Below are 19594 nucleotides of genomic sequence, written 5' to 3' on the forward strand. Positions count from 1 at the left end.
CTATTTAAATATATATATATATATATATATATATCAACAAAATAAAAATAATTAAATGATATTATCTATTATTTTTGTTCAGTGATTACAATAACGACACCAACAAGTGCTGGTGGTGTAACCAAAGCACCCAATAATAAGCAAAAAGTCAAAATCAGTGGTAAATTATATTATATTATATATATATATATATCAATAATACAAATTATATTTATAATAATATTTAACTTAAATTTTAGTTTTATTTTATTAATTTTTTTTTAAATTTTATTTAGTAACTACAAAACCAACTGCAACTGCTAATACTGGTAGCAATAAAGTCAAAAATGGTAACCAAAAAAATTAATTGATACCAGTGCTGGTGATACACACACACACACTTAAACACTCATACATACACACAAACACCTACACAGTCATACATACACACAAACACCTACACACACACACACACATACACATAATCATACATGCACACAAACACCTACACACTCATACATACACATAATCATACATGCACACAAACACCTACACACTCATACATACACACTCATACATACACACAAACACCTATACACTCATAGATACACACAAACGCAATCAAACACACACACACACACAAAGATACATACAAACACCTACACACTCATACATACACAATAACATAATTTTCTTATAAATTTTGATTTAAAATTATTTTATTTATTTATTAAATCAGTAGTAATTAAAACATCAACAGATACTACTACTATTGATACTAAAGTTAGCGGTAATAAAAATACTAAGAAACCAAAGAAAACTACTACTACTAGGAAACGGCTCAATGATAATACAATGACTACTACTACTACTACTACTGAGGATGACCTGCCGCCAGTGTTGGACGATATTAAGGGACAGTCGTTTATGAATGTATTTCAAGGCGGCGGTAAACTTAATGATTTGATTAAGGAAGCAGAAAGTAAACGATAATAATAATAATAATAATAATAATAATAATTGAATAATATTTATTAAAAAATTTATTATAAAAATATTTAACTAAATATATATATAAATTTATTTAAAAAAATTTATAAAGTATATAATTAATGTTTATTTTAAATATAATTATCATATTATATATATGTGTAATACAGGTATCCGAAATATTTTAATAAATAAATTTATATTTTATAAATTTTCATAAAATAATATAAGATTAGATTTTTTGTTGAATAAAACAATTAATTGTTATTTTTTTTTTAAAAACAGTGTTTATTAAATATTTTTATTTTATGTAATTTATAGTCACTTTTTTCAATAAAAAAAATACTTCAACATAAAAAAACTAATCAATTAATTGCTTAATACTAATTACTTATTAAATAATTAATGTACAATATTTTTATATTATAGATATATATACAGTATATTTTAGTAGTAAATGTATTATTTTTTATTAATTAATTATTTTTTTTCATAAAAAATATTAATTAATCAAAAAAAGTTAGCCATTAACTAATTTTATTTTATTTTTAAAATGTTTTCAATGTTCATAATGATGTGTAGACAGTATAGTAATTAATTAATTAATTTTTTGTTTAACTTAAATTATAGTAGAAATTAATTAATTATTTAGACAATTATATTTAATCAAATCAATTAATTAAGTTAAACATGTATTTTAGTAATATTGTTGTTTCAATTTTAATTATACTAACATTTACTGGTAATTATATAATTTTATATATCTATATAATATATATATATATCACTTAACATATAAAATCATTATTATTATTATTAACTAATTATTGTATTAATGTCGGACTGTTTTAAATTAATTAATTAATTAATTAGATATTACAACAACAATAGCCAAGACAACTAAATCAACAACAATAACAACAACAATATCATCGAAAAATGTGGTAAATATTAACAATAATAACAATCAACCGGAACAGTTGGCCAACAATTTAGATACCAATGATGACAACAACAAAGATATTGGTGGTCACAGTACTGATAGTACTAATGAGGTTAATGGTGATAATGCTGCCGCTGCTGCTGGTGCTGGAGGTGCTGGTGCTGGCGATACTGTAGATCATGGCGATGCAGCTCCAGGTGCTGGCGGCGATACTCCAGGTGCTGGAGATGCTGGAAAAACTGTCGATACTGTAGCAGCTGATGTTTCAAGTGCTGGAGGTTCAGGAGGTAATGCTGGAAGTGCTTCAAAAGTTGGAGGAGGAGGAGGTGTTGCTGCTGTTGCTGGTGGTAGTGGCCAACCATCAAATAGCTTGAAAGGTTCAAAAACAGCAACAACAACTAGCAAACCATTAACATTAAAGCCAGTGGTGGTGGCGGTGCCGAAAGTACCTGTAGTTGTAACTAAACCGACACCAAAAATAGCAACAGCAACAACGACATCATCAGCGAAAAATGTGGTCAAACAAAATAATAATCATAATGACGACCCGTCGGAACAATTGAAAAAAATTTATCACGAAATGGATCAGCTGGAAAGCACACAAAAAATCAATGACCTGGGTGCTAAAGTTAGTACCACTACTACTAGTAGTAGTAATAGGGTTACTAATGGTGGTGGTCACCCAATTAGCTCGAAAATTGCAAAAACAACTACAAGTAAACCATTAACCACTAGAAGGCTACCAACACCAGTAGTAGTAGCAGGTGTGTCCAAAATAGTAATTGCAACCACAACAACAACTACTACTACAACATCATCATCGGTAAATGTGGTCAACAATGACCATAATGATCATATCGATCTGGACTCACAACTGGGAAGCACTTTTGATGCTATGGATGCCTTATTTGACAATAACAACCACAACAACAACACAGGTAGTAATACTGTTGGTGGTGGTGCTGGCGGTGCTGGCCATCCAATTAGCTGGAAAGGTGGCCCAAAAACTCGTAGGCCGCTAACATTTAAGCCGCTAGTAGTGTCGGAAGTAATCGTCAATAAAGGAAATCCTATTGTCAATGAGATCAAACCCTGTCCACAAAACCTGACCACTTCCAAACCAAAGACACCACTACTGCTCAGAGGTGGCCAAACTACTAGAGTGCCGGTGCCCAGGACTGATAGCCGACAACCTAATAGTAGTAATAATAATACTAAGCCTAATAATATTAGTAATAATAGTGGACTGGTAGTTAGAAATAATACAAACGTACCACACAGTGGACAACCACCGATTAGTATTGCTCCAGCAGCAGCACAGGGAGCTAACAAACAAAACAATACCAAAAAGCCATCACTGTCCGGCACTATTATTTCCGGTCTTAATCGTAATAATTTAGGCGATGGTGGGGCCCAACGCAAACTATCGCCGCCGGGATCGCAGCAAACAATTAGACCAACCGTTTCTACAACCGTACCGACGCTGCCGACGCCGACACCGACCCAGTCATTTATAGATAATTTTCAAAGTAGCGATAAGATTGCCCAGTTAGCCGATGAAGCAGCAGCGGCCGACAACCAGGACAACCATACGGTGGCCAACCATCAGACACTGGTAACTAATCATCAGTCGTTATCGTCTACTACTATTGGAACTGATAGTTTGGTAACTTCTGCTGATAGTAGTAGTAGTAGTGCACCCGACTCTCATACTACTACTACTACAGTAGGAGAAGCTGCCGGTGGTGCTGATGATGGCGATTTGGTCTTAGATGAATATGGTAATATTGTTCCTGCTAGTTCCCTTATTAAAACTACTTCAACCGTCACCACCAACACTACACCGCACACATTGGTCGGCGACGACACCAATCACAGTAGTACTACTAGTAGTGGACATCATGGAGGTAGCGGTGTTAATGATCAACAACATAGTACTACTACTAATGGCCTAACACTTCCCGATGGCACACAAGTATATGTCAACAATTTAACTAATGGCGATCATAACGCTGGTGTTGATGGCGCTGGTGGTGGTGGTAGTGATGGCCACGAAAATCAAGGTCAAGAAAATCATGACAACTCTAACAGTGGTACAACAACTATCGATAATACTGGACAACCAGCAGCAGTTACCTCTGAACCAGTACATTCAACAGGTAGCACAGGTAGTATTAGTAGCGATGGTGACCATCAGTCAACCGATGATAATACAGTGTTGTCCGATAAGATACCGCTGATGTATTCGTCTATCGATTCATCAGATAGTAATAGCAATGGTAGTGACAATGCTGTTGCTGCTGCTGTCGTCACCTCCACCTCCACCACCAACACCATCACTGCCGAAGACAATACTACTGATCTGAATAGTATTGACGAACAAAAGTTGCTGTCGTTGTTCGGTAACGACAACAGCGGCGGTGAACTGACAACAACAACAACAACAGCTTCGGTAGTAGCGATCGATAATAATAATAATCATAATACAGAATCGTTGGTAGAAAATACTGAAATACCACTATCACTGACTACCATCGGTGCTCATCACGAGGCCATCGCCACTACAGGTGCTGGTGATGCCACTACTAACGGTATATATGAACCGCACGATCAGTATCTACCCGATACTGATAATCATAACGATGGTAATGGCGGTCAAACTACTACTACCACTAGCCATACACCCATCACTGACCACAGCTCTGATAGTCCAATAATCCCTGCCATTGTCGACCAAATTAGCAATAATAGTAGTACAGGTGCTGAGCACACGCCTACAAAACCAACAACAACAGGTAAGATAATTTGGGTAATTATATAAATAATAATAATTATTATTATATTGACACCACATAAAGGTAATGACAATCATCATCATAATGATGGTACTAATGGTGCTAATATTATTGTCAATGATCATCATCAGCCGCATAATCATACCACTGATGAACATCCCCATGAAGGTAGTGGTGGTGGTGCTGTTGTTGATAGTAGCACTGGTAACCCTCATGATGTTGTTCATGTTGCTGGCACTGATAGTCCTACTAGCAATGATCATCATACCACTACCCACAGTGGTGACGGTGCTGATGCTGGTCATACACATACAACAGGTAAGACAGACAGACAGAGAGAGAGAGAGAGAGAGAGAAAGAGAGAGAGAGAGAGATTTGTTGGTAATTTGGATAATAATAATAATAATTATTATTATTATATGATAACAAAATAGTTAATGATGGCAATGGTAACAATGATCATCAACATGATCAGGATCATTTGCATAATAATAATATTATTGACGACACATCCACTGAACATGGTCACGACGCTACTACTACCGTCACCACCAGTAGCCATGATGTTGTTGGCACTGACAGCAATGATAACAACCACAACCACAACCACAACAACAATGCTATTACTACTACTACTACTGCTACTACTACTACTGTCAAAGATGATCAATTGTATACACGCGACACAAATGGCAACTATTTGCCAATTGAAACTAATCATCCGATTCATAAAATATACAATTATTTTAATAAAAAACAACAACAACAACAACAACCCACACCACAACCACAACCCCAACACCAATCCACACCACAAGCCCAACAACAACCCACACCACAACCCCAACCCCAACACCAATCCACACCACAAGTCCAACAACAACCCACACCACAACCCCAACAACAATCCACACCACAAGCCCAACAACAACCCACACCACAACCCCAACAACAATCCACACCTAAATCCCAACAACAACAACCCACACCAAAACCCCAGCCCCAACAACCAATACCCAAACCCCAACAACAACAACTAGTACCCAAACCTCAACAACCCGCACCCAAACCTCAACAGCCTAAACCCCAACCCCAACAACAACAACAAAAACCCCAACAACAACAACCCAAACCCCAACAACCCCAACCCACAATCAAACCTCTATCCAAACTAACGCCTCCACAACAACCTCAACAACAACACCCCCAACAACAACCACTACAACAAATACAGAATCAAAAACAACAATCACCACAACTACTAAAACTATTACAACAAAAACTACAACAAAGATCCGGACAAATATTTCAAACAAAAATACCGGTTAAACAGCAAATAAACAAAAAAATATTGAGTTAATTAAACACCAAAAAAATACAGTAATAATAATAATAAAAATAATAATTAATTAATTTCAATATATAAATCAATAGATGTATAAAATATATACATAAATATATATATATATAAATGTAATAAAATTTAGCCACAAATCAAACAATAAAATATGATTAAAACAAATTTATTTATTTATTTATCAATATATTATTATTTACTTATAAAATATATAATATATATATATATTATTTTTTAAAACTTTATATTATGATATACAGTATGTTATGCATGTTTTTAAAATAATATTATAATAATTATGAAAATAAATAAGTTATTCAATATATAAAGTATTTATAATAATATTTAATTAAAAAAAATGGCAAATTTTAATTACTGTTTAGTTATATTACCAGCAATAGTTGTAACATTATTTATTAGTTTAATACATGGTTTTAATATAAACTTTACAAAACTAGAGTCAACTATCATAGAGGAGAGTCAATGGATACAAACTGTTGAGAAATACATTACTGATGAAGAGCATAGACTTTCACAGTTAAAGTCAACAATTGATGGACTAAAACAATACAATCAATTGGCAGTCAATGATAGCGATGCCTATCTATCACATCCGATAAACATATATCTACTAATTAAACGATTGGCCACTGAATGGCCACAAGTGGACAAACTACTGGATCAGCCGACACACAATAGGCTCCGGTTACGAGTGAATCCAATTGAAAACAATGAATTGACTGAAGCGGCTAAAGGTTTACAAAATTTAGTTAACACTTACCAATTGGACATACAGTCGCTGGCAAACGGTTCGGTACAGTTCTGGTCAGAATCGGAGAGTCGAAACATAACATTCCAGCCGTCAGATGACACACACCGGCTAACGGCTGCCGACTGTTATCTAATTGGCAAACAAACACTTATTACGGGTCACTATGAAAATGCCAAACAATGGTTTAATGAGACCATTAAACGGACAGATAATGACAATACAACGGATGATAAGTTGTTTCAGTCAACAGTAGCTAAACATATGGCACTGGCCTACTATAGACTGGGAGATTATAATCAAAGTGTTCACAATATGAATGAATCCAACAATTTATTAGTCGACGACTACCAGAGCGATACAGAGTTCATGTTTAATAAATTAATTGATGATTTAATGGTATGTTTTTTAAAAACTCTTTTAGGTTTTATTAGAGTTAAGTACATATAATTAATTTATTATTAAATTTTAAGATTGAAAATAAAAACAAATTAAAAGTAAATACCGTTTCAAACAAAACATCAATCAATCAATTGCTAGACAAAGACAAACAAATATTCAGTCAGTTGTCGGTTATATCGCAACAATTGTGTCGCGGAGTAGTAGTCAACAAACATATGAATCGGACAGTAATGGAGTCGCGATTTCGGTGTCATTATTTGGATACAACTAACCGGCCGTTACTACGGCTAACTCGGGTGAAAGTCGAACAATTGTATGACAAACCAGAGATAGTAGTGTTTCACGACATAATCGGGCACCGGGAGGTAGATGTAATTAAACAATTAGCTAGATCACAATTGTCCAGATTAGTGGTAGGCAATGACACCAAATATAGTAAATCTGATGTACGGGTAGGTCAGGGCTGTTGGCTAGACTACTGGGATCATCCAGTGTTAGACAGACTCACCAGACGTATCGGTGCTATAACTGGTGTTAACATCAATGGGACGGAAAGTTTTAATGTAATCAAGTATGGCGTCGGCGGATACTATAAAAATCATTACGATATGAAAGTTGTCAAACCGTTTTATACTGGAGAACAGTATACCCAGTCAGTCCATCGTATGGCCACATGGATCACATACCTGAGCGATGTACAGGCAGGCGGTGCTACTGTTTTCCCCCGATTGGATGTCCGGGTAGAGCCGAGACAAGGATCGGCACTGTTCTGGTATAATCTCCGGAGTTCGGGATTAGTCGACTGGGATATGTTGCACAGTGGATGCCCGGTGCTGGTGGGCCAACCCAAATGGATTGCCACCAAATGGATCAGATATGAAAGACAAGAGTTTCATAAACCATGTCTATTGGATAAACAATCTATGAATTATATTTAATTTTTTTTTTAAATACAACAAAAATTCATTTTATACAATAAGTAAAAATAATAAATAATTAAACTTTTTATTTTAATTATTACTTGATTTAGAAATTTTTTTTAAAGTTATAAATTAGTCATATTTTTATTTTAAAAATATTCATTATATCATAATATAATATAACATTATTTATTATATTAATTTTAAATATATTTTAATATTTTACTGTATATTAAAATTTAAATTATCTATAAATGAATATAACTATAAAATACTTATCTATAAATTTTTATCAAATAAAAGTATAGTAATAAAGAAATATGATTTTTTTAAATAGCATTTAATAAAACTATAACATTATTATATTGTATTTCTTTATATATTTTATTTTTTTAAAATAAAATATAAATCTAATATAAATTTTACATAAATTATATAAAATACGTAAATAATGTCATAAATTCTGTATTTATATATTTTGATATTAATATATTAGTATATTTTTATTTATATATTAATATATATATATATATATATATATATTTAAAAAATAAAAATGCCATATTTAACTTACTATTTATATATAATTTTATTATTATTATTATTATTATTAAATTTTATACAATGTTTTAATATAAACTTTACAAAACTAGAGACAACTATCATAGAGGAGAGTCAATGGATACAAATCGTTGAGAAATATATCACTGATGAAGAACATAGACTTTCACAGTTAAAGTCAACAATTGTTGGACTAAAACAATACAATCAATTGGCAGTCAATGATAGCGATACATATCTATCGCATCCGATAAACATATATCTACTTATCAAACGATTGGCCACTGAATGGCCAAAAGTAGACAAACTACTGGATCAGCCGACACACAATAAGCTCCGGTTACGAGTGAATCCAATTGAAAACAATGAATTGACTGTAGCGGCCAAAGGTTTGCAAATTTTGGTAGGCACTTACCATTTGGACATACAGGCGCTGGCAAACGGTTCGGTACGGTTTTGGTCAGTATCGGAGGGTCAACACATAGCATTCAAGCCGTCAGATGACACACACCGGCTAACGGCTGCCGACTGTTATCTGATTGGAAAACAAGCACTTAGTTTGGGTAGCTATCAAAGTGCCAAACAATGGTTTAATGAGACTATTAAACGGACAATAGTTAATGACAATACAACCGATGATAAATTGTTTCAGTCAAAAGTAGCTAAACATATGGCACTGGCCTACTATAGACTGGGAGATTATAATCAAAGTATTCACTATATGAATAAATCCAATGAATTAGTCGACTACCAGAGCGATACAGAGTTTCTGTTTACTGAATTAATTGTTAACTTAATGGTAAGTTAAGTGCAGATATATATATATATATATATATATATATATATATATATATATATATATATATATATATATATATATATTGAATAAAATATGATAATTACTTTATTATATTTATTAAGATTGAAAATAAAAACAATTTGAAAGTAAATACCGTTTCAAACAAAACATCAAACAATCAATTGTCCGAAAATCAAATTTACAGTCAGTTGTCGGTTATATCGCAACAATTATGTCGCGGAGTAGTAGTCAACAAACATAGGAATCGGACAGTAGAGTCACAATTAAAATGTCGTTATTTGGATACAACTAATCGGCCGTTACTACGGCTAACTCGGGTGAAAGTCGAACAATTGTATGACAAACCAGAGATAGTAGTGTTTCACGACATACTCGGCCAACGGGAAGTAGCCGTAATTAAACAGTTGGCCAACAAACGTCTGACCAGATTAACGGTACGCCGTGACACCAAATATAATATATCTGATGTACGGATAGCACAGGGCTGTTGGCTAGAGGACTGGGATCATCCAGTTATCGATAGACTTACCAGACGTATCGGTGCTATAACTGGTGTTAATATGAATGGGTCGGAAAGTTTTAATATAATCAAGTATGCGGTCGGCGGATACTATAGAAATCATTACGATATGAGTGTTGTCCAGCCGTTTTTCACTGGCGAACAGTACGCCCAGTTAGTCAATCGTATGGCCACATGGATCGGCTACTTGAGCGATGTCCAGGCAGGCGGTGCTACTGTTTTTCCCAGTTTTAATGTCCGGGTAGAGCCCAGACAGGGATCGGCATTGTTCTGGTATAATCTCCGGAGTTCCGGGTTAGTCGACTGGGATATGATGCACAGTGGATGCCCGGTTCTAGTAGGCCCTCCCAAATGGATAGCCACCAAATGGATCATCCAGTAGTTGATAGACTCAGCCGACGTATCGGTGCTATAACTGGTGTTAACATCAATGGGTCGGAAAACTTTAATGTAATCCAGTATAGGATCGGCGGATACTATAGAAATCATTACGACGTGAATGTTGTCAAACCATTCAATACGGAACAGTATGGACTGCTTGTCAATCGTATGGCCACATGGATTACATACCTGAGCGATGTTCAAGCAGGCGGTGCTACTATTTTTCCCCGATTGAATATCCGTGTTCAGCCCAGACAGGGATCGGCATTGTTCTGGTATAATCTCCGGAGTTCCGGGTTAGTCGACTGGGATATGATGCACAGTGGATGCCCGGTTCTAGTAGGCCCTCCCAAATGGATAGCCACCAAATGGATAAGCTATGGACAACAAGAGTTTCATAAACCATGTCTATTAGATAAACAATACATGAATTATATTTAATTATTTATTTTTTTATATAATAAAAAGTTACACTAAAAAACTCATTTTATACAATAAGCAAAAATAATAAACAAATTATTTTTATTTTATGTTTTAAATATTTATTATAAATTATTAATACTTTTAAACAAAATTTATTCATAAATTTATTCATATATTTTGTTACAATTATCATAATCATAATATACTATAACATTTAATAAACAATTAAATATTTATAAAAAACATATAACACTATAATAATAATATAGTATTAGATATTTTTTATAATTTTAATTTTGTAGTCATAAAAATTTATATTTATTTTTAAAAAATTAAACAATATCATATATTTTATCAATATAACTTAATTTACTTATATAAATATATAATTTATAAATATATAAATATTTAAAAATATATTATGTTATATGTTATGCATGTTTTTCGAAAATAATATAATATTATAAAATAAATAAGTTATTCAATACATAAAGTATTTATAATAATATTTAATAAAAAAAATGGCAAATTTTGTTTACAGTTTAGTTATATTACCAGCAATATTTTTAACATTATTTGTTAGTTTAATACATGGTTTTAATATAAACTTTACAAAACTAGAGTCAACTATCATAGAGGAGAGTCAATGGATACAAACTGTTGAGAAATACATTACTGATGAAGAGCATAGACTTTCACAGTTAAAGTCAACGATTGTTGGACTAAAACAATACAATCAATTGGCAGTCAATGATAGCGATGCCTATCTATCACATCCGATAAACATATATCTACTAATTAAACGACTGGCCACTGAATGGCCACAAGTGGACAGATTATTAGATCAGACAACATATAATAAGCTCCGGTTACGAGTGAATCCAATTGAAAACAATAATTTTACTGAAGCGGCCAAAGGTTTACAAAATTTGGTAAATACTTACCAACTGGACATACAGGCGCTGGCAAATGGTTCGGTACGGTTCTGGTCAGAATCGGAGGCTCGGGAGAAAACATTCCAGCCGTCTGATGACACACATCGGCTAACGGCTGCCGACTGTTATCTGATTGGAAAACAAACGCTTATTGCGGGTCACAATCAAAATGCTATTCAATGGTTCAATGAGACCAACAAACGGACAGATAATGACAACACAACGTTGTTTCAGTCAAAAGTAGCTAAACATATGGCACTGGCCTACTATAGACTGGGAGATCATAATCAAAGTGTTCACTATATGAATGAATCCAACAATTTATTAGTCGACGACTACCTGAACGATACAGAGTTTATGTTTAATAAATTAATTGTTGATTTAATGGTATGTTTTTTTTAAAACTCTTTTAGGTTTTATTAGAGTTAAGTACAGATATATTGAGAAAATTAAATAATAATTATTTTATTATTGAATTTTAAGATTGAAAATAAAAACAATTTGAAAGTAAATACCGTTTCAAACAAAACATCAATCAATGAATTGCTAGACAAAGACAAACAAATGTTCAGTCAGTTGTCGGTTATATCACAACAATTGTGTCGCGGATTAGTAGTCAACAACAATCATACGAATCGGACAGCAATGGAGTCACGATTGCGGTGTCGTTATTTGGATACAACTAACCGGCCGTTACTACGGCTAACTCGGGTGAAAGTCGAACAATTGTATGATAAACCAGAAATACTGGTGTTTCACGACATAATCAGTGTCAGGGAAATGGATGTAATTAAACAATTAGCCAGTTCACAATTAACTAGATTAGGGGTACGTGGTAAAATCACTAAGAAATCATACGTTCCCCGTGTAGCTGATGGATGTTGGCTTAAAGATCAGGATCATCCAGTAGTTGATAGACTCAGCCGACGTATCGGTGCTATAACTGGTGTTAACATCAATGGGTCGGAAAACTTTAATGTAATCCAGTATAGGATCGGCGGATACTATAGAAATCATTACGACGTGAATGTTGTCAAACCATTCAATACGGAACAGTATGGACTGCTTGTCAATCGTATGGCCACATGGATTACATACCTGAGCGATGTTCAAGCAGGCGGTGCTACTATTTTTCCCCGATTGAATATCCGTGTTCAGCCCAGACAGGGATCGGCACTGTTCTGGTATAATCTCCGGAGTTCGGGTTTAGTCGACTGGGATATGTTGCACAGTGGATGCCCGGTGCTGGTCGGCCAACCCAAATGGATTTCAACTAAATGGATCGGCTATACTGAACAAGTATTTCATAAGCCATGTCTATTGGATAAACAGTTATTGAATTATTTATAGATTAGATATTTATTTATTTTTTAAAAAAACAATACAAAACAAATACACATAACTATGTGATAAATATTTTTCATATACATTACAAAATTAATATATGTTTTATTTATTAATTAATTTTTATCAAAAAAAAAGTTGTCATAATTTCTCAATTTATCTAAAATTTAGTATAACTTATCAAAATAGCATAAAAAAATAAAATTATTAAAATAATTTCTAAAATCTATTTTTTAATTATCAAACTTTACTATATATATTAATCATTAATATTTTTTATATAACTATTTATTTATATAATTTATTATAATCATACATTTTTTTAATTATTTATATATTTACTATTTAAAATATTTAGATTTTATTGTTTTGATTTTTTAATACATTTTAAATCAAATAATGTATAAAAAAAATATTTGTTTAATGTTTAAATTTTTCTTATTTTAACCGCATTTAAAGGTAAAATATTAACATAAATATATAAATATAAATAGTATAAATAAAAATACTGTAAGTAATTCAATACTTCAATTTATAAATTGTTGTATTTTTTTATTTTCAATAATAAAATGGCGATTTTAAATTATTGTATATTTTTATTATTATCATTATTACTAAGTTTAATACATGGTTTTGATATAAACTTTACAAAACTAAACTCAACTATCATAGAGGAAAGCTCATGGATACAAACTGTTGAAAAATATATTACTGATGAAGAGCACCGGCTATCACAGTTAAAGTCAACGATTGTTGGACTAAAACAATACAATCAATTGGCAGTCAATGATACCGATACCTATCTATCACATCCGATAAACATATATCTGCTAATCAAACGACTGGCCACTGAATGGCCACAAGTAGACAAACTATTGGATCAGCCGACACACAATAAGCTCCGGTTACGAGTGAATCCAATTGAAAACAATGATTTCACTGAAGCGGCCATAGGTTTACAACATTTGGTAAACACTTACAATCTGGACATACCGGCGCTGGTAAACGGTTCGGTAAAGTTCTGGTCAGAATCGGATGGCCGTGAGATAATAATCCAGCCGTCAGATGACACACACCGGCTAACGGCTGCCGACTGTTATCTGATTGGAAAACAAACACTTATTGAGGATTACTATGAAAGTGCTATTCAATGGTTCAATGAGACCATTAAACGGTCAAATAATGACACAACCGATATGTTGTTTCAATCAAATGTATCTAAACATATGGCACTGGCCTACTATAGACTGGGAGATCATAATCAAAGTGTTCATTATATGAATATATCCAACAATTTATTATTAGTCGACGACTACCAGAGCGATACAGAGTTTATGTTTAGACAACTATTTGTTGATTTTATGGTAAGTTTTATTATTTTTTTTGTTGAAATATTTTTGTTTAGTATGATATTTAAATTATTTAGAAATAATTTTTGTTTAAACAATTAAGTTAATTATTATTAATTAATTATTTTTTATTTATTAATTTTTTTTTTAAAGATACAAAATAAGAACAATAAAACTATAGTCAAAACATCCGATAAATATGATGAAAATGTTACAAAATTTTATAATATTTCACAACAATTGTGTCGCGGAGTGAAACGTTTGAATCGGTCAGTGGAGTCCAGATTGAAATGTCGTTATTTGGATACAACTAACCGGCCGTTACTACGGCTAACCCGTGTGAAAGTCGAACAATTGTTGGACAAACCAGATATAGTAGTATTTCACGACATAATCAGTGACCGGGAAATAGATTTAATGAAACAGTTTGCCAGTAGACGAATGGACAGATTAATGACATATTATCAATCAAAAAGTCGAGTTTCCAGCGGACGGATAGCTGATGGCGGTTGGTTAGGGGATTTGGATCACGAAGTGTTCGATCGAATCAGTCGGCGTATCGGTGCCATCACTGGTGTCAGTATGTTTGCCGCCGAACCTTACAATGTAATCAAGTATGGCGTCGGCGGGTATTATACAAATCATTACGATGTAGCAGTTGTTAGGCCGTTCACTGGCGAACAATACGGTGAACCATACGATCGTATAGCCACATTGATTACATACCTGAGCGATGTTCAGTCGGGCGGTGCTACTGTTTTCCCCCGATTGGATGTACGGGTAGAGCCCAGGAAAGGATCGGCAGTTTTCTGGTTTAATCTGAAAAGTTCCGGTTTAGTCGATTGGGATACACAGCACTGTGGATGCCCGGTGCTGGCCGGGCCACCCAAATGGATTGCCACCAAATGGATACGGTTTCCGTATCAACAGTTACATAAGCCATGTCTATTAGACAGACATTTATTGAATTATTTGTAAATTACCAGAAAATAAATTACTAAATAAAAATAATATTAAAAAACTAAATAAAAATTCAATTCATAATATATTGATATTACACGGTATATAAATATTTAAAAGTTTTTGAATTTAATTTGTGAATCTATATGTGCATAAATATTAATATCAGGGTTAAACAAGATTTTGAATTTTAGGGAGGGGGAGGTAGACTAGGGTGTTATTTACAAAATCTCAAAAAAATCGTGGTGCGGTGGGGTATAGTGTGGGGTAAGACTTTTATTGCATTTTTAAACGGCAAAATCAAGTGGGGAGGGGGTCAATTAAAATATTGGGGGGGGGGGTTATTTTTCCCATTTGATCAAAAAATCTTTAAAAGTTTTTAATACTGTTGTTAAATACATTGATTTATATAATTATATTTATATTTTTTTATATTATATTATATAAAATTTATATTTGTTTAATTTTGTTTCTTACATAAATTATATATAAATTTATATTAAATGTGTTTCAAAATTAATATTATATTATAAAATTAAATTAAAAAAAAATAAGTTATTCAATACATTGATAACCATAACGTTGACGGCGGTTGTCGAGTCATTTTCATCGGCTGGGCGCGGAGCTTGTGGTTGTCTATTGTCTGGGCGGTGGCAAAGGCGCATCCAATGATATTCAGTATATCCGGATCGGAGACATCGAGGACAGGGTTTCGTAGGTAAGTCGTTGTTACGTTGTTTTCTCCAATCATAGCTTCTGTCATTGTCGTCGTAATCGTTAATAGAATCGATATTCGGGTATCGCTGTCGCTTTCGTGTCTCTTCTATCGCTACGGCGATACTAAACCAATCTTCGGGTGATTTCGGCTTCTGGGCGGCCAGATGTGGTTTGTACCAGTCGGGCATACCCTTCGTGAGTAGCCCGACCGCCTGCTTATCCGTGGCCTCGGCTTCATCCAAAAGCCGGCGCATGTCGTTATAATAGGATAAAACGGATTCGTTTCCTCGAACTCGACGGTCAGATGCTTCGACTATCCCGTGGCCTACTATACGGCCGAAGCGGGCGATCATCTTCGTTCTACACGTATCCCACGTGATGTCAGGTCGTTTACGGGCGACCTCACGGCAGTACCAACTGTATGCCTCACCTGTTACGTGTTTGGCCAGTGATGTAATCTTCTCGCTGTCGGTTAAATCGTATACCAACGAATTGAAACCGTCTATCCATTCGTCTATCGGTACTATCGATTTATCGCCACTAAACGATTCACACATTTTCGATGAAGTCCTGGCGTGTTGTGGTGTCGGTAGTGGTCTGGTGCTACGGTTATCGGTAAAGTCCAAACGTCTCATTGTGTTTGCATTTGTCAATCGTCTGGAGGCGAGTCCATATTGTATGGCTTGTTCGCGGGCTGCCGCAGCGGCGCGGGCAGCAGTAGTCAATGTGGCCATGCGTTCAGCCAACTCATCGATATCCATATCGGCAGTGATTCCTTGAGCTATCGCTTCGATATCATCGGCTAATGTCTTTATGTCTTCGGTGACATCGTCGGCGGCGGCGGTCGGAAAAGACGCTAATAGGTTATTTCCGGATCGGAGAGACATCGATACCTTCTTCGGTCTATTCGTTTCTTGAAAAACGCCTTAAGTCGACGGTAAATACGTTGTCGATAAAAATGTCGTTAAAATAAAGGCGTCTAAAACCGTTGAGTTTTGAATTCGAACGGCTAGTCGTTAAAATCGGGGGTTTCGGTGAATTTTCGCGTAAATTCGATCTCGGCGACTGCGCCAATTGAGATGACTATCGCATAGCGAGCGGAAAGTCAACTCAAATATCGGGGAATCGGCGGTAAAAGTAATTAACGTAAATACACGCGTTAAGTAAAAAACGGTTTTTATTTAGTTAATATAATATAGACATGTCGGTGTGAGAGCTAAGAGACTACTACTGGTGCGGAACCGGTAGAGTAGTTGTTATATCCACGCTTGCGACTGAATTGTAGTGTTGAGCGCCTGCTATCGACACAATATATTTAAAATTGTATATAAAATATAAATAGTAATTTAATAAATAAAAATAAAAATGGCTAACTTAAATTATTGTATATTTATATTTTTATTATTATCATCATTTGAAAGTTTAATACATAGTTTTAATATAAACTTTACAAAATTAGAGTTAACTATCATAGAGGAGAGTCAATGGATAGAAACTGTTGGGAAATATATCAATGATGAAGAGCACCGGTTATCACATTTAAAGTCAACAATTGATGGATTAAAACATTACAATCAATTGGCAGTCAATGATAGCAATACATACAGTATCTATCGCATCCGATAAACATATATCTACTGATTAAACGATTGGCTACTGAATGGCCACAAGTGGACAAACTACTGGATCAGCCGACACACAATAAGCTCCGGTTACGAGTGAATCCAATTGAAAACAATGATTTGAGTGAAGCGGCTGAAGGTTTACAAAATTTGGTAAATACTTACCAATTGGACATACAGGCGCTGGCAAATGGTTCGGTAAAGTTCTGGTCAGAAACGGATGGCCGTGAGATAATAATCCAGCCGTCAGATGACACACACCGGTTAACGGCTGCCGACTGTTATCTGATTGGAAAACAAACACTTATTGAGGATTACTATGAAAATGCTATTCAATGGTTCAATGAGACCATTAAACGATCAGATAATAGTACAACCGATATGTTGTTTCAGTCAACAGTAGCTAAACATATGGCACTGGCCTACTATAGACTGGGAGATTATAATCAAAGTGTTCACTATATGAATAAATCTCAAAATTTATTATTAGTCAACGACGACAACCTAAGCGATACAGAATTTATGTTTAGACAACTATTTGTTGATTTTATGGTAATTTTATATTATATATAAATATATATAAAATAAAAATATAGCATATTTTTTTGTAATGGATATTTAAATTATTTGATATATACTTTTTAAAATTATTGATTTTTATTATTGATTTTTAATTTTTATTTATTAATTTTAAAGATTCAAAGAAACAAAACATTCAATCAATTGTCGGAAACACCACAACAACAACAAACATCCGATAATTTTTATAAAAATATTACAAAATTTTATAACATTTCACGACAATTGTGTCGCGGAGTAAAACGTTTGAATCGGTCAGTAGAGTCCCGATTGACGTGTCGTTATTTGGATACAACTAATCGGCCGTTACTACGGCTAACCCGTGTGAAAGTCGAACAAATGTTTGACAAACCAGATATAGTAGTATTTCACGACATAATCAGTGACCGGGAAATAGATATAATGAAACAGTTGGCCAGTAGACAAATGGCCAGATTAATGACATTATCAAAAAGTACGGTTTCTAGCGGACGGTTATCTGATGGCAGTTGGTTAGAGGATATGGATCACGAAGTGATCGGACGAATCAGTCGGCGTATCGGTGCCCTAACTGGTGTCAGTATGAATGGCTCCGAACTATACAGTGTAATCAAGTATAGAGTCGGCGGGTATTATGTAAATCATTACGATGTGTCAGTTTACAGACCGTTCATTGGCGAACTGTACGGTCTGAACGATCGTATAGCCACATGGGTTACATACCTGGGCGATGTACAGTCGGGCGGTGCTACTGTTTTTCCGCTATTGGATGTACGGATAGAGCCTCGAAAAGGATCGGCAGTTTTCTGGTTTAATCTGAAAAGTTCCGGTTTAGTAGACTATAATATGATGCACTGTGGATGCCCGGTGCTGGCGGGCCAACCCAAATGGATTGCCACCAAATTGATGACGTATCGATCTCAACAGTTACATAAGCCATGTCTATTAGATAAACATTTATTCAATTATGTGTAAATTACCACAAAAAAAATTACAAAAATAAATAAATAAAGATTGAATTCATATTATATTGTATATAAATATTATGTTTGAATTTTAATTTGTAAATCTATATGTACATATATATAAATATTAATATCTAATATATATGTAAATATTGATTTATTTAATGTTACAATGATAATAGTAAAATATTATTTTTTAAAAAATTGATATCGTTTCCGTTTTCAACAGTTACATAAGCCGTTAGCTATTAGATAAATATTTATTTAATTATTTGTAAATTAGC

General features: G+C 33.9%; 3 protein-coding genes across 3 annotated transcripts; all 3 read left to right on the forward strand.

Moving 5' to 3' along the window:
* The first annotated feature begins 1503 nt into the window (after positions 1–1503).
* Positions 1504–6132, forward strand: LOC128954331 (putative mediator of RNA polymerase II transcription subunit 26). The gene is made up of 4 exons (XM_054299910.1): positions 1504–1711; positions 1843–4707; positions 4771–5025; positions 5142–6132. Exons 1-4 carry the CDS (start codon positions 1660–1662, stop codon positions 6065–6067), a joined length of 4098 nt encoding a protein of 1365 aa, XP_054155885.1. The 5' UTR covers positions 1504–1659; the 3' UTR covers positions 6068–6132.
* Positions 6133–13691: 7559 nt separating this feature from the next.
* On the forward strand, positions 13692–15520 carry LOC128952135 (prolyl 4-hydroxylase subunit alpha-1-like). The gene is made up of 2 exons (XM_054297479.1): positions 13692–14503; positions 14642–15520. Exons 1-2 carry the CDS (start codon positions 13709–13711, stop codon positions 15464–15466), a joined length of 1620 nt encoding a protein of 539 aa, XP_054153454.1. The 5' UTR covers positions 13692–13708; the 3' UTR covers positions 15467–15520.
* A 1846-nt stretch (positions 15521–17366) lies between these two features.
* Positions 17367–19320, forward strand: LOC128953484 (prolyl 4-hydroxylase subunit alpha-2-like). The gene is made up of 3 exons (XM_054298969.1): positions 17367–17372; positions 17761–18238; positions 18605–19320. The coding sequence occupies exons 1-3, from the start codon at positions 17367–17369 to the stop codon at positions 19318–19320; spliced, it is 1200 nt and encodes a 399-aa protein (XP_054154944.1).
* The last annotated feature ends 274 nt before the right edge of the window (positions 19321–19594 follow it).

This window comes from Oppia nitens, unplaced genomic scaffold (genome assembly GCF_028296485.1).
Source record: "Oppia nitens isolate AA-2021 unplaced genomic scaffold, nextdenovo-longstitch-racon4-pilon3 scaffold11_pilon_pilon_pilon, whole genome shotgun sequence".
NCBI lineage: Eukaryota > Metazoa > Arthropoda > Arachnida > Sarcoptiformes > Oppiidae > Oppia > Oppia nitens.